Source organism: Myxine glutinosa, chromosome 7, assembly GCF_964187855.1.
Source record: "Myxine glutinosa chromosome 7, kmMyxGlut1.1, whole genome shotgun sequence".
Taxonomy (NCBI): domain Eukaryota; kingdom Metazoa; phylum Chordata; class Myxini; order Myxiniformes; family Myxinidae; genus Myxine; species Myxine glutinosa.
In genome coordinates this window covers 5325326-5348185 of record NC_136267.1, presented here as the reverse complement: position 1 = coordinate 5348185, position 22860 = coordinate 5325326, and the positions used below count along the sequence as shown (strand labels likewise).

Genomic DNA, 22860 nt, shown 5'->3' with positions numbered 1-22860 from the left:
GCAAACTATAGAAAAAAAAGGACATTCCATAGCTTGTGGAAAATGCCAGACGATAGAAAATAAGGGACATTCTAAAAATCTTGTGTGCATGCTGGACTACCCTTGTGTTCTTAGGAGGAACCAAGTAATGCTCTAGAAAAGTTCATATAAAGGGGCACCGTTGTTGTATAAAGTTTACTGGGGAATAATCTACAATCTAAAGCTTAATGTGGATTAATCTGCAATTTAAAGTTTATTAGGGAATAATCGACATTCTCTAATATAAAACCCGTTTCATAGTTCACTTTACTTAAACCAATCAACGTTTTCCATGGAAAGAAGTGTTGTCATTCAGATTATCAGGATACCCAAAAACCTATGGGCTGAAAGTCACAGGAGAATGAGGGACTTAAAGTGTTTTTATTTTGTTTTTATGTACTGTAAAGTGTGGTGACTTTGAATGCCGGGGTGACTTTGAACATTTGTTACAAGGTTCATTTGGATGATTTTTTTTTTTTTTACGGTAAAAACGGAATGAACCTTGCAGCAAATGTTCAAAGTCACCCCGGCATTCAAAGTCACCACACTTTACAGTACATTTTATAGTGTAATTAAATTAATAGATGGGTTTATAGCTGCTTTGGACATGCTGCTTTTTTTCTTTCTAATCCCCACTAAAGCTGTGCATGATGTCATACAGAAAGAGAATGCTGCTTGTAGCGAGCTACCTGTGAGCTCATCGTAGCTCATGCCATTATCTGGGAAGAGGTAGCCCTTTTGTGTTGTATTTGACATCTCATCATGTTTTCCGTTCTGTAATGTAAGCTGCCTTCGTCCTGCTCTATTTTATTTTACCCCCATTGATTCTAGATTCTCTTCTCGACATTGGCTGTGCTTCTCTTTTTCTTGTCACTGTTATCATTTTACATTGACATGGTTTGTCTACGTATTTTAAATCCATTTACATGAACATACCTTACGTTACACCACTTGAGTGATATAAATATTTAATTTCTATCACATGTGTACTTATTTGGGGCTTGAATGAAACATCTCATCAGTAACTATGCATTCAGACCTTTCTTTTACTGGTGCCCGAGTCCTGCAAACTGTTTGCATCATCGTTCTTTACATCCTGCCCGATGAGGCAAAGCAATGATTGATACAACATGCATTTTAATGATTGATACATTGACAAAGCAATGATTGATACAGTGACAAAAATATGATTTTCGCTATTTTGTTGTGATGTTTTGCTTTGATATATTGGAATGCTTTGTGATGTATTTTTTTTAAAACATGGGTCTCGGCTCACAGACGTGTGAAACGTCAAAAGGCAGTCAGGTTCACAAACTACCAAAGGGTATGGGACGATGGACATACCCAAGGCGGAAAGGAGGAGGAACAACGCAAAAACGAGTAAAGGAACAGAATGGAAAAGAACGAGTGAAGATGAGATCGTGCGCGTGCATGGGTGAGCACATGAGGTAGTGATGGGCTGTGCATTGGAAAAACTGAAGTGAGGATGACGAGGTAACAGACAAACGTAGACAATGGCTTTTGGCACCACAGAAACGTTGTGTTTGAACCTTGATAAATAAGGCACACAACTACCAGGGTTGTGAACCCGACGTAAAAAAGATGATGCTGAGAGGCAGACGGAGCAGGTCACAACGAGAAAGAGCAATCGGAGATTGCAGACTCTCGCCAGGACATGTTTGTGTGGTTTTGAGTCTTGGGTCCTCTGGGTCTTTTGTTTTCTCTGGATCTTTTGGTTCCTCTGTGTCGTTTGGATCCTCCAGGGTCGTTTTTGTCTTTTGGGTTCTTGTGGTATTATGGGTCATCGTGGTCTTTTGGGTCATCGTGGTCTTCAGGGTCATCGTAGTCTTGCGGGTCATCAAGGTCTTTAGGGTCATCAAGGTCTTTAGGGTCATCGTGGTCTTGATGAGTCTTAGGGTTGTAAATGGGCTAAAGGGTCTTCGTGTCCTGAAGGGACTTAGGGTTATAAAGGGTCTTGGGTGTTTTAAGGGTGATATGAGTCTTAAATTGTCTTCAGGTTATGAGCGGTTTCAAGGGGGTATTAGGGTTCTAAAGGTTCTAAGACGCCAAGTGGTATTAGGGGTTTTAGTAGTCATTATGGTCTTGGGGTTCTGAAGGGTCTTCGGGGTAGTAACGGGTCTTATGTAATTGATATACATACTCAAATGGACCCAAATGCAATACCCTCTCCTCTGGCGAGGGTAAAAAGGAGATTGTGTCTGCTCAAAAAAGATATCCTCCCTTCTATTCAAGGCTATTCTGTGGGCCTCAGGGTTCAGCATCTTCAGTGTTGGTCGATTGAGGTCTCCAGTGGTTTGGGTATGATTTTCTACAAAACTCGCATTGTTGCCCAAGAAAAAAAACAAAAAGAAAACATTTCTTTATATCTGACTTTTCTTAAAAGTTGGTGTGTGTGTGTGTGTGTGTGTGTGTGTGTGTGTGTGTGTGTGTGTGTGTGTGTGTGTGTGTGTGTGTGTGTGTGTGCGTGTGTGTGTGTGTGTGTGTGTGTGTGTGTGTGTGTGTGTGTGTGTGTCAGTCAGTGTCATGGTAAATGGATTTCATTTATCACTCAGTTTGGAGACTCAAATGGTTAGTTTCACCTGATGTGATGGTAGATCTGGTGATGGTGTCATGGCCGACATTTTTGCAGGGCTCCAGTATCTCAAAATTTGGTACTGCGCCACTGGTCGTCAATCGATCATCACACGTGTTTCATATGTGTCGATGTGTTCGTATAATGACACTGCTGCCCTGTTTTCAGAATTAATATAATGTGCTGACATTTTGAACTGTGGTTCTGTGAATTGACTTATTGATAGCTTTAAGATTGTGTGTAATTTTGCTGTTGCTCTTGCTCCTATGTAATTTTAATGAGAGTTAAAGTAGTGTAAATTGTAAAAACTAGGGCATGCCCGTACTATATATATATCTAAAATTATACCCCTCCCCCCCTCTATTTACATGAAATGGTTTGGTCCATTCGCAAAGCCAAAGCGAACGGCTTGCGAGTACGGTAGAACCCCCCCCCCCCCCTCTATTTACATGAAATGGTTTGGTCCATTCGCAAAGCCAAAGCGAACGGCGAACGGCTAAATCGCCATAGCTCGGTAGCTCGCTGCTCTCTGATTGGTCGAATCGTTTTTTGGACATACCTTGGGAACCACTTGTCCGATTAATTTCAAACCTTGAAAAGGCACATCCTCAGGTCCCCAGCAATATACCTGGCAAGTTTCAAGTATATCGGACCGGTAGTTGTCGAGAAACAGCGGTCGCATACACACAGAGATTACTGGAATTATAGATAGATGAGTTAGTTTTTTTTTTCGATCAGCATTGTGGTACAAGTCCTGTTTCAGTTAGTATTTGGTTAAACGGCTTCATTTTCGAGAACTGCTCGGTTTTCCCGACCAACTCCGTAACTTGGGGTGTGATTCCCATATTCTGGACATTGTCTTTATTTATTTATTTTATACAATGCAGTTAGACCGTGAGCACGGCCTATGCACCGCTCATCTACGAAAAGACCGTCTGGAAAACCCTCCCCTCTACTTCCTCAACAATCCTCTCCAAGAAGGTCTGTCACTCAAGCTTTTGGGTCTCACGATCTGCCATGATCTTTCCTGGGAAAACCACATTTCAAATCTGGCCTCCAAAGCCAGTCGCCGACTGGGCATCCTCCGTCGTGCGAAGTCCTTCCTTGGCACACCTGAGCTCCTCACCACATACAAGGCTTTCATCCGCAGCTCAATGGAATACTGCTCTCCCCTCTGGGCTGGTGCTCCTGCCTCACACCTAGCTTGTCTTCACGCTGTTGAAACCAAAGTGTTCAGAATCATTGGAATCTCCCGCGATGAAGCTAACTCCGAGGGCCTTTCACTCACTCACCGCAGGTAGGTTGGTGGTCTTTCTGTCTTCTACCGACTCCTCTCCAGCCTTGCACCCCCTCGTCTGTATGTGCGCTGTCCCCCAAATATACCTGCAGGACGCACAAGATCTGCCAGAAACCCTCTCCTGGTGAAACTACCAAAATCAAGACACTCTGCTCACCTTCACTCTTTTATTCCTCTTTTACGTGGCCTCTAGAACCAAATCCTACACCCTCTTCAATCTCACTCCTCCCTCCAGGTCTTTAAAACAGCTGTTGACCACCATCTCATATCTTCCCCCATCCAAAACCTTGATCTTTTATACCCCCATCAATCCACGCCAAACTCACCTCATTCAAATTCCCTGTTTTTTTTACCCCGAAAGCCCCTGTAGTGTCCATCTTGTTTATCCCGTGTACCCCGCCCCAGCCCTCTCTCTCTTTCACAGATCTTCCGATGCCCCTGTTCCCTCCTGTTGTTGTGCTTCCCTCTCTCCTCCTCTTGTCTCCCGCTCCCTTTATTACCTCCGCCACCAAAGGTGGATATGTCTCCCCTGGTTTTCACCCCTGTCTGTCTGTCAATTTGTCTGTCTGTCTATCCGTTTGTAAACAAAATATCTCACAAAGTTGTGGACGGATTCGGACCAAGTTTGGCAGAGATGTAGTGTATGTGACACCGACGAAATGATTAGATTTTGGTGAAGATCCGGATTTGGATCGGGCTACTCGAATTTATTAAGTGATGATTCTTCACCATTGGGAGATAGTGCCAAAAACGATACATACCAGGATATCTCAAAAAGTTGTGGATGGAGTTGGACGAAACTTGTTGGACAGGTTGTGTGTGTGACAAGGAAGAAAGTATTCAATTTTGATGAAGATCCGGATCCGGATCCATCTAGTATAATTTTTTTTAAAGTGATTCTTCACCATTGAGTGATATGGCCAACCAGGTGGAGGTATGCTCTCTACTGAGTGCCGTTTTAGTTTTTTTAAATGTTTTATGTGTTAGCTCTTATACGGGCCTCGACTAAGTATACAAAAAATAAAAAGTCAGTTGTCTGCTTCGTGCCATCTGAGTGCAGACACAGCCTATACACCAGTCATATCAATCGGTTGCTTCGGACGCGGGTCACTATGAATGTCGATCTCTATTGCTGACAATAAATACTGAATTATGTTTAACCTTTTGAACCATGAGCTCCTTGGACTTTCGGCTCCGCTACCCTGGACTCCCTGTAGAAAATTTGGTTTTATTTTGGGTTTCTGCCTGTAAATATGTTTTTCTAGCCCTGCAATTACAAATGAATGATATTTCAAGCTTACTTTCTGTCTTACTTTCATCCTTTTTGAGTTTATCGCCAATACTCTACTTTGTGGTCAGACCAGCAGTTATTGCCCGGCTTTCCGATACACAAAAATTCTCCACAAAAACTTCTCTCGCACTTTCTTGCAATTTGCAGCGACACAGAGCGAAGACAAGGAGCAATATAACGGAGCCACTAATTGCTGAGGAGGTTCTTCGTGATATGTTTGTAAACAAGAGCAAATTAGCCTTAGACCTTGTATAAAAGGAGCTGCATTACGAGCTTCAGACCTTGAATTTTTTAAAAGATTAACCACTGCATTAAAAAAAGCACGTGGCGGCTGGTAGACCAGTCAAAGTGGAATATTTACTTTTAGAAATATTTATAATTGGTTCACGAGTTATAAAACAGTGACCACTATATTCGTCATGGGTGTGTGTCTGTCTGTGTGTCTGTCTGTCTGCAGCATAACTACCCGATGATATCATCTGATCTTGATGAAACTTGGGTGGGAGGTTGATATCATGATCGAGTTGTGTCCTGCCTAGAGTGGGCGTATTGCGCCCATTGTGGGCGGAGCCACGCCCGAAAAAGATGTCTTTTTCGGGGGTAATCGACTTCAAGCTACATCTTCTCCGAGGGAGTTGGTGGAATCTCACAGGGGTTTCGGTATTTGGTTAGGCCAATGTCACGTGTCTAACCCCACGGAGCTCGATTTTTCATTTTCGCCCGAAGGTCAAGGTCACAAGGTCACAAAATTTAGAAAAGTCGATTTTTGATGGTTTTATTACATTGTTCGCTTCCTGATAGGGTGAAATGTCGTACATGATCTTATATTATCACATACATCATGAAATACAAGTTTTCCAACAAATTTCAGAATCTTCGACCTTTGACCTTTGAAGGTCACAAAGGTCAAATTTTCAAAGTTGTCGGAATCGAACCGAATTTTCGGTATTGTGTAGCTAACTAACCTCATAATTGATTATGGTCCCGATTTGAAGCATCAATCGTCGATGATCGTGACGATCATGACGATCGACTTGATAGTCCGTCCTTTGTCATTGAGTACCGCTCGCTCGTGAACCATCGTCGTCTCCTGACTTGTACAATTAACAATCAAAAGCTGAAATGTCTTCAGTCAATAAGTATTCAACCCCTTTCCTGTGACACTCCAAATTGAGCTTAGGTGCAACCAATTTCCTTTTATTCTCCTTGAGATGTCTCTATAACTTAATTGGAGTCCACCTGTTGCCAATTCAATTCATTGGACATTAACTGGAACGAAACACACCTTTCTATATATGGTGCCACAGTTGACAGTGCATGTCGGAGCAAAAAGTCGAACATGAAGTCCAAGGAACTGTCCGTAGAACTCCAATTTCTAGTGTTGAAAACTACCAAGAGCACAGTGAGCTCCATCATTAGCAAATGGAAAAAAATATGGAACTACCCAGACTTTTCCTCGAGCTGGCTGTTCGATAAAACTGAACAATCGGGCATGGAGGACCTTGGTCAGGGATGTCACCAATAACCCAATGACCACTCTGACAGAACTACAGAATTCCTTAGCTGATGTCGGAGAACCTGCCGGGAGGACAACAGTCTCTGCAGAACTTCACAAATCTAGGCTTCAATGAGGAGTGCCCAGACAGAAGCCACTCTCAAGAAAAAGGCACATGACAGCATGCCTGGAGTTTGCAAAAAGGTACGTGAAAAACTATGAGAGCATGAGGCAAAATATTATGTGGTCTGATGAAACGAAAATTGAATTATTTGGCCTGAATGCAAAGTGCTACGTTTGGTGGAAACCCAAGCAGAGCTCATCACCCATCGAACACCATTCCTAACGTGAAACATTGCAGTGGCAGTATCATGCTATGGGGATGCTTTTCAGCGGCAGGGGCTGGGAGACCTGCAATGATAGAGGGAACAATGAATGGAGCCAAATACAGGCAAATCCTTGAGTACCTGCTTCAGAGTGAAAAAGACCTTCGACTGCGGCGAAGATTTACGTCTCAACAGGACAATAACCCAAAGCATACACCAAAAGCAACACTGGAATGCTTCAGAACAAGACGTGAAAATCCTTGAGTAGCCCAGCCAAAGGGCTTAAATCCCATTGAGAATCTGTGTGGGAAAGAATCTGGGAAAGACTTTAAGATTGCTGTTCACTGACGCTCCCCATCCAACTTGACAGAGCTTGAGCAAATCTTCAAGAAAGAATAAGAGAAACTCCCCATATACAGATGTGCAAAGCTGATAGACGTACCCAAGAAGACTTGAAGCTGCAATCGCTACCAAAGGCGCTTCTAAAAAGTAACTCAGGGGGTTGAATATGTATGTAAATTTGATATTTCTGTATTGCATTTTTAATTATATTGTAAAGATTTCTAAACATGTTTGACTGTCATCATGGGTTATTTTGTGTACATTAGTGATAAAAAATTTCTCAATTTAATCGATTTTAATCAATAACCCATCCCTCAAGGCCGATCAATAACCCATCCCTGAAGGCCGACCAATAACCCATCCCTGAAGGCTGGACAAATAACCCATCCCTGACGGTGAAGGCCGAATAATAACCCATCCCATGTTTTCACACCTTCCAGCTTCACGCCGTCTCCAAGATCCAGCTCAACATTTCCTCCATCTGCAGCTCCCTCTGTGCACACCTTACACTTGAATGTAGCTGCCACACTGGTTAATGACCCTCTCAAACCACTACATTTTTGATGAACCCACTCAGCGCACATTGTACATTGAAGGGAATTCACTCCGACACCCTTCCTGCACACAGCACACGGCGACTTCCCAGTTCTTTCCACCTCACCACATGCTTTACCACTTGCCATCACCTTCGTTTTTCCGATATTCACCTTCAGACCTTTTGTCTCCATACATTCCTTCCACTTGTTCATCTTTTCCTTCAGTCCATCCATACTTTCTGCAATCAACACCAGATCATCTGCATACAACAACTCCCATGGTAAACCCTTCTTTACATTCCGAGCCAGCACCTCCATCACAGCGACAAATAGTAGTGCACTTAGTACCGACCCCTGATGCACACCCACCTTCACCTCAAACTCACCACTGTTCCCGTCCTTCGTCCTTACAGCTGTGCGCGCTCTTTTGTACATTGCCATCACCACTCTGATCAACCATTCCTCCACTCCTAACTTCCTCAATGCCCATGTCACTACTTCACGTGGAACCTTATCGAATGCTTTCTCCAGATCAACAAACCCAAGAAACAACTTCTTCCTCTTCTCCATGTACTTCTTCTGCAACTGCCTCACAATAAAAAGCACGTCTGTCGTTCATCTTCCTGGCATAAATCCAAAAGCACATTTCAAAAAATGAAATGATAAGTTTCTTTTGATGTTCAGTTTATATATATATAAGTTCAAAACACACCTGGTCACAAGTGTGCCGCACTGACAGGGTCCTCAGTCGAGGTCCTCAGCATCATCCTGTTTCGGCCCTTCAACCTAGATACGGTCAGCTAAGGTGGGCCAGCAGGGGCACATACACATCCACATGTAGCAACTACACCTGGATGCGTACATACCCCCACCCCCAGCACGTGCGAACGCAGAGTACAACAACAAAATCGCCTCCACATCCAGAATCCACAGCACCAAACAAACATGGTGGAACACTCAAACACCCACCTTTATACCCTTCACTACTCACCAACAAAACACACCAGATCATTCATACACACACATACACACACAGCACCAACTAACCACCTACCCTTACAACATACACCACTCAACATACAAAAACACACACTCATGCAAAAATTCATTCATGCAAAAACACACACGCTCACCCACTCACTCACTCACATACACGAAATAAGAAATAATAATAGCAACAAAAAAAAAAACGACACACAACCAACCACTTGCCCTTACCAACATGCACATGCAAAACCATTCATACAAAACCACACCCACTCATGACCCACTCCTGCATAACACACACACACACACACACACACACACGCACGCACGCACACACGTATGCACACACACACACAAACACCATTCACACATCTCCATTTCTATTCCATAATCTCACCCTACACCGTTCGACGTGCCTCCATAAACTTCCTCCATATCCAAAGTGAACCTTGGTGTCTTTGTGTTTGATACTTCTCCCACCCACCCCTCTTCCCACGCCTCCTCCCCTCAAACCGTCTCCCTCCCACACATCTCCCGATGTCCCTGCTCTCAAATGTTGTGTTTGTGTGCTTCCCCTTCACTCCCCATCTTGTCTACCGCTCCCCTTTTTATATACTTTGTTTGTCTGTTTGATTTGCTTGTGTGATAAATGTTAGCTCTTTTACGAGCCTCGATTCTGTATACAAAAAAAAAAAAAAAAAAAAAAAACTGCATTTCGTCAATCTTCACTTTCTTCCTTATCCTCCTCTCCAACACCCTTTCCAATATCTTCATTCCATGCTCCAATAACTTCATCGCTCGATACGAGCCACAGTCCAGAGGGTCACCTTTCCCCTTGTATAGCGGGACGAGGGTACTCAGTTCCCAATCCACTGGAATGTGGCCTTCTTTCACCACCAGATTGTAGATCTCTGTCATTCTCTTCACACCCCAATTTCGCGCTGGCTTCAACATATCTTCCACAACTCCCGTCGGCCCTCCCGCTTTTCTACTCTTCATTGCTTTTATCGCTTCCTCAACTTCCTTCTCGGTTATCTTCTCTGCCGGTCCTAAAACTGGGTTACTCTCCATGTTGCCATCCCATTCATTCTCTGCATTCAACAGTATTTCCATATATCTCTTCCATCTTCCTTTAATTCCATCTGGGTCCACAACGATTTGTCCCACTTCATCCTTCAAGCAACTCACCCCCATCACATCACACACCTCTTTCGCTATCTGCTTTGCAATCCTGAATACCGCTCTCTGACCCTCTTCCGAATCCAAGCGTTCTCCGAACATTTTCCTGCATGCTTCCTGCGCCTTTGCGACCTCTTTCTTTGCAGCCTTATTGGCTGCCTTATAACTTTCATGCCCTGCCTTTTCTGCCGCCATACCCTTCGCCTTCTGCCACTCCTTGAACTTCTTCGTCTTCTCGTCAATTTTCTTTCCAACTTCATCATCCCACCACCATGCTTCCGAGTGTCTCGGTGGTCCTTTTGTTCATCCACCTACCTCACCAACGGCTCCTAACAGACTATCTTTCATTGACATCCAACCACTTTCAAGCTCAACCACATCATCCTCTACCCTACTCAGCCTCTCTTTTAATGCCTCCCTCACTGTCACCTCTTTCAACCTCCACACCTTCATTCTCGGTTGGTACTTCACCTGCCGAGCTCTCCTCGCACCTTTCACCCTTATGTCGCAGACAACCAAGTTGTGCTGTGAAACAGCCTCCTCCCCCGGGATCACCTTTGTGTCCCGGAGGTGCCCCCTATCTCGCCTACACACCAGCAGGTGGTCAACGGTTGTCGGCGACCCACCTGACGTGTATGTAACAAGCTTATTATCCTCTTTCTGGAACTGAGTATTACAAATCAACAAATCAGCTCCATCAGCAAACTCCAAAATCCCCTCACCTTCTCCATTTCTCACACCATATCCGTAACCCACATGAACTCTCTCAAAACCGTCCATACTCCTTCCCACATGTCCATTTAGGTCTCCTCCTTCCACAACAACTTTTTTTTTTTTTTTTTTTTTTTGTATACAAGATCGAGGCTCGTGAAAGAGCGAACATTAATCACACAGAAAGACAAACCGACACATAAAACATATAACATCGGGAGCGGTAGACAAGATGGGGAGAGAGGGGGAAGGACACAAACACAACATTTGAGAGCAGGGACCGAGAGACATGGAGACATCGAGAGATCTGAGAGAGGGCGAGGGCTTTGGGGGGGGGGGCATGGGAAGGGGGCGGTGGGAGAGGTATAAAACATATGGACACTGCCAGGACTTCCAGGAAAGAAGTTGGAATTTCAAACAAGGTGGATCTGGGGTGAATTAGCGGGGGTAGAAAAGATCAAGGTTTTGGATGGGGGAAGATAAGAGATGGTGGTGAACAGCTGTTTTAAAGACCTGGAGGGAGGAGTGGGATTGAAGGGAGTGAGGGAGTTTGTTCCAGAGGCGGGAGAAAAGAGGAATGAAAGAGTGAAGGTGAGCAGAGAGCCGAGATTTCGGCAGTTTAACCATCAGAGGGTTGCTGGCAGATCTTGTGCGACCTGTAGGAATATTTGGGGGACAGAGCACAGAGAGAGCTGGGGGTGCAAGGCCGGAGAGGAGTCGGTAGAAGACAGAAAGACCACCTACCTGCCTGCGGTGAGTGAGTGAAAGGCCCTCAGAGATAGCTTCATCGCGGGAGATTCCAATAATTCTGAAAGCTTTGGTTTCAACAGCGTGAAGCCGAGCTAGGTGTGAGGCAGGAGCACCGGCCCATAGGGGAGAACAGTATTCCATTGAGCTGCGGATGAAAGCCTTGTATGTGGTGAGGAGCTCAGGTGTGCCGAGGAAGGACTTCGCACGACGGAGGATGCCCAGTCGGCGACTGGCTTTGGAGGCCAGCTTGGAAATGTGGTTTTCCCAAGAAAGATCATGGCAGATAGTGAGACCCAAAATCTTGAGCGACAGAACTTCTTGGAGAGGATTGTTGAGAAAGTAGATGGGAGGGTTGTCCAGTCGATCTTTTCGGAGAGACATAGTAAGAGTGTGAGATTTGTCAGGATTGAAAGACATGTTCCACTTGTTTGACCAGTCTGTGATTTTGTCCAGGTCTTCAGAGAGTGAGGAGGCAGCAGACTGCCGATCTGAGGGAAGAGGAATGGAGCGGCAGAGAGTGGAGTCATCAGCAAAGAGATAGAGAGGATTTTCGAGAGAGTCAGAGAGATCATTGATGAAGACCAGAAAAAGCACGGGGCCCAGAACACTGCCTTGGGGAACTCCAGCCTGAACAGGAAGAGGAGATGAGAGAAACCCATTCAGGGCCACACGTTGACGACGACTGGAGAGGAAGTCCGCCAGCCATGCGTGGAGATTTCCATGGATACCAAAGGAGGAGAGTTTGGTGAGCAGAGCGGGGTGCCAGACCGTGTCGAAGGCACGTGATATGTCGAGGGAGACAGCTCTAATTTCCTGTTTGGCATTGAGGACCTCCATCCATTGTTGAGACAGCAGAAGCAGCATGTCCAGAGTAGAGTGACCTGGTCTGAAACCAAATTGATGATCAGAGATCAAGCCATTGGAGAAGAGGAAAGATTTCATATCCGAAGCAATGATGGATTCCATGACTTTGCTGATAATTGGGAGAAGGCTGATTGGTCTGTAGTTGCTAGGATCTGTTTTTGCACCTTTTTTGTGCAAAGCGGTGATGTTGGCTGATTTCCAAGCAGATGGCAGTTGACCTTGAGCAAAAGAGAGGGTGAAGAGAACAGAGAGAGGGTGAGATAGAGCAGCAGAGCAGGATTTTAGGACCCGTGGGCTGATGCCGTCGGGTCCAGTTGCAGAATCAGAGTCGAGGGTTGACAGAAACTTTTCCACCTTGTCAGGAGGAAAGGACACGGAGTCCAGGAGCAGCAGGGTACGACTGGGTATGGTGGGTACAGAGAGGGATGGGTTTGGGACACAAGATTTAGAGGCAAACACAGAGTTGAGGCATTCAGCTTTTTCATGTGCGGAGTCAGCTGTGTAGCCGTTTGAGGTAAGGGAGGGGATGGAGGGGGAACAAACACCAGAAACGGATTTGACCAGACGCCACCAGGATTTGGAAGAGGGAGACAGATAAGAGAGTTCAGTCTTGAGAACGGAGAGATATTGTTTCCTGGCTCTCCTGAGGGTGGACACACACTTGTTTCGGGCTTTGTGAAAGGAAATGAGATTTCCTTCCGTTGGATTTGCTTTCCAGGAGACGAAGGCAAGTTGTTTCTGGGCAACAGCCTCACCACAAGATTCCGTGTACCATGGACGGGAGGAAGGGTATGACAACTGAAGACGAGATGGGATAAATCTGTGCATGAGAGAGAGCAATTTACTTTGGAAGAATTCCCAGGATGAGTTGATGTCAGAGGTGGTAGAGATGGGAGACCAGTCCAGATGATTGATGGCTGCTTGAAGACCGTGCCAGTTGGCCTGAGTGAAATGCCAGACTCGTCGACGCTGAGCAGGCTCCCTGAGGATGGTCAGAGAGATGTCCACTTTAACAAGGACATGATCAGATGATCCGATCGGAGCAGAAGAAGAGCAGCAGACATTTTCAGGGAAGTTAGTCATAACCAAGTCCAGAAGAGAAGATGTTCCGTTGACTGAGATCCGGGTCGGGAAATTGACAGATTGTGTCAGTCCCAGTGAGTCGCAGAAGTCCTTTGCTGAAGAGCCATGGCTGGTGAGAGAGGTACCCACACCCAGCCAACTGGCATGGTGACAATTGAAATCACCACATATGAGGAAGAGAGAGTTGGGATGAGTAGATAGAAGTTGGTCCATATCATCAGACAGCGAGATGTAGATGGAGTCATCACTGTTTGGTGGACGGTACAACACACATATGAACAAGAGGTGGGAGCGAAGGGGAAGCCGTAGCCAGAGGTATTCCTGGGGGTGAGGTGGAGAGAGTGCAGTGCAGGGCGAGTGAGGAAGAGAGTTTTTGATAAAGATAGCAACCCCGCCTCCAGGACGAGGCTCAGGTCTATCATACCGGAGGAGGGAGTAGCCCGGGAGAGATACTATGGAATCAGAGACATCATAAAGGAGGAAAGTTTCTGTTAAGCAGATCACGTCTGGTTTGACAGAAGCAACCTGTATGGAGAGATCAGTTAAGTTTGAACGAACGCCCCGGATGTTTGAGGTCCATACCGTTAATGAAGAGGAAGGGGGAGCATCAGATACAGAACAGGGGGGAGGAGGGGTAGGGTAAGATGTGGAAGAGGTGGAAGAGATAGGGAGAGCTGTTGAAGGTGTGTCAGAGATTTCAGAATAGCTCGGAGAAAGGGAAGGATGGGGCGGACAAAAGGTTTGATGGTGATTGCGTGAGCCACAATGAGGTGTTATTTGAGGAGGGGGAAGAGCGAGGCAGAAGGTTGGGGGAGATGGAGGTGAGAGTTTTAAGGGTGAAGAAGCGGGGAGGACGCTTTGAGGAGGGGGAGTGAGAGGGGGGAAATTGAGAAGCAATGAGGGTGGGGAGATTTGAAGGGGAGGGGTGAGGGGGGAGTTTGGGAGGGAAGGGACAAGGGGAGGGATTTGAAAGGGATGGGATATGGGGGAGATTTGGAGGGGAGGGGTGAGGCAGGAGTCTAGGAGGGGAGGGGCGAGGGGGCGTCTTGGCGGGGAGGGGTGAGGGGGTAGTTTAGGAGGGAGGGGGCAAGGGGGGAGATTTGAAAGGGATGGGTGATGGGGAAGATTTGGAGGGGAGGGGTGATGGGGAAGATTTGGAGGGGAGGGGTTATGGGGAAGATTTGGAGGGGAGGGGTGAGATTGGATTTTTGAAAGTGTACGATTTATGGGAAACGAACATTTATTGCAAAATGAGTTCCTTGTGACCTTCGAGTTAAAAATACGTTTAAGGACGCTGGATGGAGGATGGAGTGCAGGAGAGTTTAGGGAATGTAGAAAAAAGGCACTATAGGAGATGGATATTTTTTTTGGGATGAATTGATTTGGTGAGCAAGTCGAAAGCAGCCTTTTAAAGAAGAAGAAGAAAAAGGTGTTATAAAATATGACGGAATACATAACTTGAGGGGAAAGTGTAAACATTGAAGGTTAATGAGTGAAAACTATCTGGGGAAATGGGGGAGAAACACGTGGTCGAAGAACGAACGAACGAATAAGAATGAATAAACGAATGAGAACAGAGAAGGAAATGTGTTTTTTTTTTTTTTTTTTTTTTTTTTTGAGTTGAGATTTACACAAGGAAGCTATGGGTGAAAAGACTGGGAATACAGAGAACGAAAGTTATTGGATCACAAACGACGGACCGCTGAGAGAAAAACAAAGCCTCAAGGTTGTACAGTGCACACTGTACAAGGCCTCAAGACACGACACGGCAAACAGACGATCAATTTATGAAAGATAAACACCGAGAAACAACCAAAGTTGCACACAATAACTTCACACACCGAAAGATAAATACAGTTTCGACAAAATACAATTGTGAACAGACTTAACTTCGAAAAACGTGGAGACCGTGTGGAGCTTCGAAAATCCCTCCCACCGTCTCCGAGATCTCGCGAGTTTTCCATCAGTTTCTCTATCGCACACCAGAACTTGTCCTTCTCAACATCGCTCCGACCAACCTGCGGAGCATATCCCGAGATGACGTTCACCAAGAGCTTTCCAATCATCATTTTCACCATCATCAACCTTTCACTCACTCTAGTCACACTCACCACACTGTCTACAAACTCCTCATAAAACAGGACACCAACACCATTCATGCCTTCTGGGCACCCTTGCCACACAAACTTGTATTTCTGTCCCTGCCTACCCTTCACCATTCTCACACCACTTCCCTTCCATCTCGTCTCCTGCACACAACATATGTCCACTCTTCTTCTGACCAATACTTCCACCACTTCTCCTGATCTCCCTGTCATTGTCCCTACATTCCACGTCCCAAACCTCAGAAACCGATCTCCACGTCGGGCATCAGATGTTTCGTCGTCATAAATGGAGTGATTTCCACCCTTGCTTCGATCGGGTTCCCCACCTTGAGTTTTGACGAGATGGAGTGGGGTCCCCCACGGGGTACTTCGGGCTGTACCCTGCCCATATGTAGTTGTAATTGTCATGGTTCTCTTTTGGAGGCAATGTTGTTATGGCCGGATGCCCTTCCTGACGCCAACCCTTTTAGTCGCCTCTTACTACACGCAGGGATACGGTGTTCCTATTCTAAACCAGGGTACACATCCCTGAAGGCCGACCAATAACCCATCTCTGAAGTACGACCAATAATTAACCCATCCCTGAAGGCCGACGAATAACCCATCCGTGAAAGCCAACCATTAACCCATCCCTGAAGGCCGACGAATAACCCATCCCTGAAGGCCGACGAATAACCCATCCCTGAAGGCTGACCAATAACCCATCTCTGAAGGCCGACCAATAACCGATCCGTGAAAGCCAACCAATAACCCATCCCTGAAGGCCAACCAATAACCCTTCCCGGAAGGCCGACCAATAACCCTTCCCTGAAGGCCTACCAATAACCGATCCGTGAAAGCCAACCAATAACCCATCCCTGAAGGCCAACCAATAACCTTTCCCGGAAGGCCGACCGATAACCCTTCCCTGAAGGCTGACCAATAACCCACCCCTGAAGGCCGACCAATAACCCATCCCTGAAGGCCGACCAATAACCCACCCCTGAAGGCCGACCAATAACCCACCCCTGAAGGCCGACCAATAACCCACCCCTGAAGGCCGACCAATAACCCACCCCTGAAGGCCGACCAATAACCCACCCCTGAAGGCCGACCAATAACCCACCCCTGAAGGCCGACCAATAACCCACCCCTGAAGGCCGACCAATAACCCACCCCTGAAGGCCGACCAATAACCCACCCCTGAAGGCCGACCAATAACCCTCCCATGAAGGCCGACCAATAACCCTCCCATGAAGGCCGACCAATAACCCTTCCATGAAGGCTGACCAATAGCCCTTCTCTGAAGGCTGAGCAATAACCCTTCTCTGAAGGCTGACCAATAACCCACCCCTGAAGGCCGACCAATAACCCTTCCCATGAAGGCCGACCAATAACCCATCCCTGAAGGCCGACCAATAACCCACCCCTGAAGGCTGACCAATAACCCACCCCTGAAGGCCGACCAATAACCCACCCCTGAAGGCCGACCAATAACCCATCCCTGAAGGCTGACCAATAACCCATCCCTGAAGGCCGACCAATAACCCACCCCTGAAGGCCGACCAATAATCCACCCCTGAAGGCCGACCAATAACCCTCCCATGAAGGCCGACCAATAACCCTTCTCTGAAGGCTGACCAATAACCCATCCCTGAAGGCCGACCTATTTGTATTAAAGGTGATTTTGTAGACTTTGGCCTGAAGTTTAACATGCATCCATTTTGATGTTGGATGATAGCAGATTGAAAATTCACATTTTAACTATTTGGAAAGTTCTTATTTTACTATCTCACATGTGGCTGTGTAGTTCTTTGCAGAAGTAGTTCCTCAGAATGTGTTTGATTTGTGTGCCAAAGAACAATTAACATTGCGACATAAATCAAAATTACTTTACAGACTCATCATAGAATTTTTTCAGCCTTTTAAATAAAATTCAAAAACCTGTTGGATGTTTTTGTTGAAATAAATTTTCCGAAAAACGACACATTTATGTGGAGATGTTTCTCTGAACTTTTAGCAGTTAGGGAAAGCTATGTTTGTAAAACTTCTCAAACTCTCTGCTTCGTGTGTTTTTCAGAGCTGGTCTTGCAGCAGATTGACTGCTATGGCAGTGTCCACGCGTGACCTTCTGCGATCGGGCACGCCGATGCGCCGCCGCTACAACCAACAAATACGTTATAGTCTCGGGTCGGAGACCCTACGAGGAATTTCTGGATCGGGAGACGCGGGAAATTTTGACGGCGACCCTCTAGGTTCGCTCCAAGGCTCGGGTGTAACGTCGGCGAGCGGGATGGCCCGAGCGATGCCCATGAGTGGCGGAATGGTTCGTGCCAACAGTGATGCTGACTTGGTCACGTCCGAAAACCGTTCTAGTCTCACGGCGAACGTGTACGAGTTTGTGCTGGAGCACCCCAACACGTTGATCATCTCCTGGAACATCAAGGAGGAGGTGGATGCCACTGATTGGATTGGCCTCTACAGTTTTGGTAAGTTTTATTTTCTTTGATTTATGACTTGGTTGCTGCTTGGCACTCAAAAGTCAAAGTGCTTCAATAACGTCAGATATTCCCAAAGTTCGGGAATTACAGGACAAAGCAAATCCAGAGAATGTGGGGCAAATGGAAGCGTTGTGAACATTTGGTTCAAAGGCTTTAACGTCTGTAAAACATAAAACAATGGTATCTGTCTGTCTGTCTGTCTGTCCGGTTTCCTATCTCATGTCTCACCATTTTGCTTATCGTCCTCAAACTTCCAAGGGATAACGATGTTTCTTGTGGCATCTAAATTTACTTACAACTCTTGCATTTATCCCCTTAGGCCGAATCAAAAGTAGACCTTTCTCAAAGCATTCACCAACTTGTATATTGCATGTGGCACTTCGCTTGGGGGAGCTTCTGCTGCCATTCCATCATAAGATTGTTGGTGTTCAATGGTCCTCCTATCCTGTCAAATTCCATACTATGGCACCTGTCCTCGACAGGTATATCAGCTAGTTCTAAATATTTCCAGTGAAACGCTTCTAACCATGACTCCAAATTTGCTGGAATATTTCAATCTTGGTAGGATGTCAATTTTCGATGTTTTGATTCGTTTTGATATTTTCAAGGTTTGAATGAATATTTTCAGATAAAACCTGAAATGATCAAGATTTTTATATTTTACCCCGTAACATGTGTTCCTATCCCTGGGTTTATATTTTACCCCGTAACATGTGTTCCTATCCCTGGGTTTATATTTTACCCCGTAACACGTGTTCCTATCCCTGGGTTTATATTTTATTTGAATATAGGGGTTGAGGCTCTCTATTAACTCCAGTAGGTTGAGAGTGAACGCTTGGGAAGTCCTGGAACGTGATATTGTGAATGTATCCGTCCGAGAAGCGTGCTGGCTCGGGTTGAAATCCTCTCCTAAATCACGATTTGAATTCACAGTTCCAGTTTCCTGTTGACAAAAAGATAGCTGGGAATGTAATTGTTCCACAGACTCAGGAGAATGCAACCGGTCTCATAAACGTGAACATTTCAGATGTGTAGGTTAAACACCCAGAGGTCATGCCACTTGGATATTTCTGGTCCTAACCACACTATATAAACACCCTTTTTTTTTTTTCTTTTTTTTTTTTTGTATACAAGATCGAGGCTCGTGAAAGAGCGAACATTAATCACACAGAAAGACAAACAGACACATAAAACAAATAACATCGGGAGCGGTAGACAAGATGGGGAGAGAGGGGGAAGGACACAAACACAACATTTGAGAGCAGGGACCGAGAGACATGGAGACATCGAGAGATCTGTGGGAGGGAGAGGGCTTTGGGGGGGAGGCATGTGAAGGGGGGGAGGCATGTGAAGGGGGGGGGGGGGGTGGGAGAGGTATAAACATATGGACACTGCCAGGATTTCCAGGAAAGAAGTTGGAATTTCAAACAAGGTGGATCTGGGGTGAATTAGTGGGGGTAGAAAAGATCAAGGTTATGGATGGGGGAAGATAAGAGATGGTGGTGAACAGCTGTTTTAAAGACCTGGAGGGAGGAGAGGGATTGAAGGGAGTGTGGGAGTTTGTTCCACAGGCGGGAGAAAAGAGGAATGAAAGAGTGAAGGTGAGCAGAGAGCCGAGATTTCGGCAGTTTAACCATCAGAGGGTTGCTGGCAGATCTTGTGCGACCTGTAGGAATATTTGGGGGACAGAGCACAGAGAGAGCTGGGGGAGCAAGGCCGGAGAGGAGTCGGTAGAAGACAGAAAGGCCACCTACCTGCCTGCGGTGAGTGAGTGAAAGGCCCTCAGAGATAGCTTCATCGCGGGAGATTCCAATGATTTTTAAAGCTTTGGATTCAACAGCGTGAAGCCGAGCCAGGTGTGAGGCAGGAGCACCAGCCCATAGGGGAGAACAGTATTCCATTGAGCTGCGGATGAAAGCCTTGTATGTGGTGAGGAGCTCAGGTGTGCCGAGGAAGGACTTCGCACGACGGAGGATGCCCAGTCGGCGACTGGCTTTGGAGGCCAGCTTGGAAATGTGGTTTTCCCAAGAAAGATCAAGGCAGATAGTGAGACCCAAAAGCTTGAGTGACAGAACTTCTTGGAGAGGATTGTTGAGAAAGTAGATGGGAGGGTTGTCCAGTCGATCTTTTCGGAGAGACATAGTAAGAGAGTGAGATTTGTCAGGATTGAAAGACATGTTCCACTTGTTTGACCAGTCTGTGATTTTGTCCAGGTCTTCAGAGAGTGAGGAGGCTGCAGACTGCCGATCTGAGGAAAGAGGAATGGAGCGGCAGAGAGTGGAGTCATCAGCAAAGAGATAGAGAGGATTTTCCAGAGAGTCGGAGAGATCATTGATAAAGACCAGAAAAAGCACAGGGCCCAGCACACTTCCTTGGGGAACTCCAGCCTGAACAGGAAGGGGAGATGAGAGAAATCCATTCAGGGCCACACGTTGACTACGACCAGAGAGGAAGTCCGCAAGCCATGCATGGAGATTTCCATGGATACCATAGGAGGAGAGTTTGGTGAGCAGAGCTGGGTGCCAGACCGTATCAAAGGCCCGTGATATGTCAAGGGAGACAGCTCTGATTTCCTGTTTGGCATTGAGGACCTCCATCCATTGTTGAGACAGCAGAAGCAGCATGTCCAGAGTAGAGTGACCTGGTCTGAAACCAAATTGATGATCAGAGATCAAGCCATTGGAGAAGAGGAAAGATTTCATATCCGAAGCAATGATGGATTCCATGACTTTGCTGATAATTGGGAGCAGGCTGATTGGTCTGTAGTTGCAAGGATCTGTTTTTGCACCTTTTTTGTGTAAAGCGGTAATGTTAGCTGATTTCCAGGATGCTGGCAGATGACCTTGAGCAAAAGATAGGGTGAAAAGAACAGAGAGAGGGTGAGATAGAGCGGCAGAGCAGGATTTTAGGACCCGTGGGCTGATGCCGTCTGGTCCAGTTGCAGAATCAGAGTCGAGGTTTGACAAAAACTCCTCCACCTTGTCAGGAGAGAAGGACACAGAGTCCAGGAGCAGTTGGGTTCGACTGGGAAAGGTGGGAACAGAGAGAGATGGGTTTGGGACTAAGGATTTCGAGGCGAACACAGAGTTGAGGCATTCGGCTTTGTCACGTGCGATGTCAACTGTGTGGCCATTTGAGGTAAGGGAGGGGATGGAGGGGGAACAAACACCAGAAACGGATTTGACCAGACGCCACCAGGATTTGGAGGAAGGAGACAGGTTTGAGAGTTCATTCTTGAGTGAGGAGAGATAGTGCTTCCTGGCACTCCTGAGGGTAGACACACACTTGTTCCGAGCTTGGTGGAAGGAACTGAGATTTCCTTCAGTTGGATTAGCCTTCCAAGAGGCAAAGGCAAGTTGTTTCAGGGCAACTGCCTCACCACAAGATTCAGTGTACCATGGACGGGAGGAAGGGTAAGACAATTGAAGGCGAGATGGGATAAATCTGTGCATGAGAGAGATCAGTTTGCTTTGGAAGAATTCCCAGGAAGAATTGATGTCAGAGGCAGTGGAGATGGGAGACCAATCCAGACGATTGATGGCTGCTTGAAGACCGTCCCAGTCGGCCTGAGTGAAATGCCAGACTCGTCGACGCTGAGGAGGCTCTCTGAGAATGGCCAGAGAGATGTCCACTTTGACAAGCACATGATCAGAAGAACCGATTGGAGCAGAAGAAGAGCAGCAGACATTAGCAGGGAAGTTTGTCATAACCAAGTCTAGAAGAGAAGGTACTCCATTGGCTGAGATCCGGGTCGGGAAATTGACAGATTGTGTCAATCCCAGTGAGTCACAGAAGTCCTTTGCTGAGGTGCCATGACTGGTGAGAGAGGAACCCACACCCAACCAGGTGGCATGATGACAGTTGAAGTCACCACATATGAGGAAGAGAGAGTTGGGATGAGTGGATAGAAGTTGGTCCATGTTGTCAGACATTGAAATGTAGATGGAGTCATCACTGTTTGGGGGACGGTACAGAACACATATGAACAAAAGGTGGGAGCGGAGAGGAAGCCGTAACCAGAGGTACTCCTGCGGGTGAGGAGGAAAGAGAGCAGTGCAAGGAGAGTGAGGAAGAGAGTTTTTGACAAAGATAGCCACCCCACCACCAGGCCGAGGCTCAGGTCTATCATACCGGAGGAGGGAGTAACCAGGAAGAGATATTAAGGAATCAGAGACATCTTGAAGGAGGAAAGTCTCTGTTAAGCAGATCAAGTCTGGATTGTCAGAAGCAACCTGTATGGAGAGATCAGTCAGGTTTGAGCGAAGGCCCCGGATGTTTGAGGTCCATACCGTTAATGAAGAGAGAGGGGGAGCATCGGGTACAGGACAGGGGAGGGGAGGAGTAGGGTAAGATGAAGGATGAGAGGGGGAGGTAGGGAGAGCAGTTGATAGTGTTTCAGATGTTGCAGAAGAGTTCCAAGAAAGGGAAGGATGAGGAGGATGAAAGGTTTGATGGTGAAGGGATGCGGCACAGTGAGGGGTTGTTTGAGGGGGGGCAGAGGAAAGTAGAAGGTTTGGGGGGGTGGAGGTATGAGATAGAAGGGAGACGAAGTGGGGAGGAGGCAGCTTGGAGGAGGAGGAGGGAGGAGAGAGAATTGGAGAGGAATGGTATGGGGGGAGAATTGAATGGGAGGGATTGGGGGGGAGTTTTGAAGGGGAGGAGTGAGGGGGGAGTTTAGGAGGGGAGGGGCAAGGGGGGAGTTTTGGAGGGAAGGGGCAAGGGGGGAGATCAGGAGTGGAGGGGCAAGGGGGGGATTAGGAGGGGAGGGGCAAAGGGGGAGTTTAGGAGGGGAAGGGCAAGGGG

General features: G+C 46.6%; 1 protein-coding gene across 4 annotated transcripts in view; it reads left to right on the top strand.

Moving 5' to 3' along the window:
• Positions 1-22860, top strand: part of LOC137412114 (E3 ubiquitin-protein ligase HECW2) — a 318934-nt gene that overhangs the window by 52829 nt on the left and 243245 nt on the right. For all 4 annotated transcript variants that reach the window (XM_078781247.1, XM_078781243.1, XM_078781246.1 and 1 more), the window contains one exon: positions 17637-18045. In XM_078781247.1, the coding sequence (XP_078637373.1) occupies positions 17664-18045 (382 nt within the window). In that variant the 5' untranslated portion in view covers positions 17637-17663. The remainder of the gene's footprint in view (positions 1-17636; positions 18046-22860) is intronic.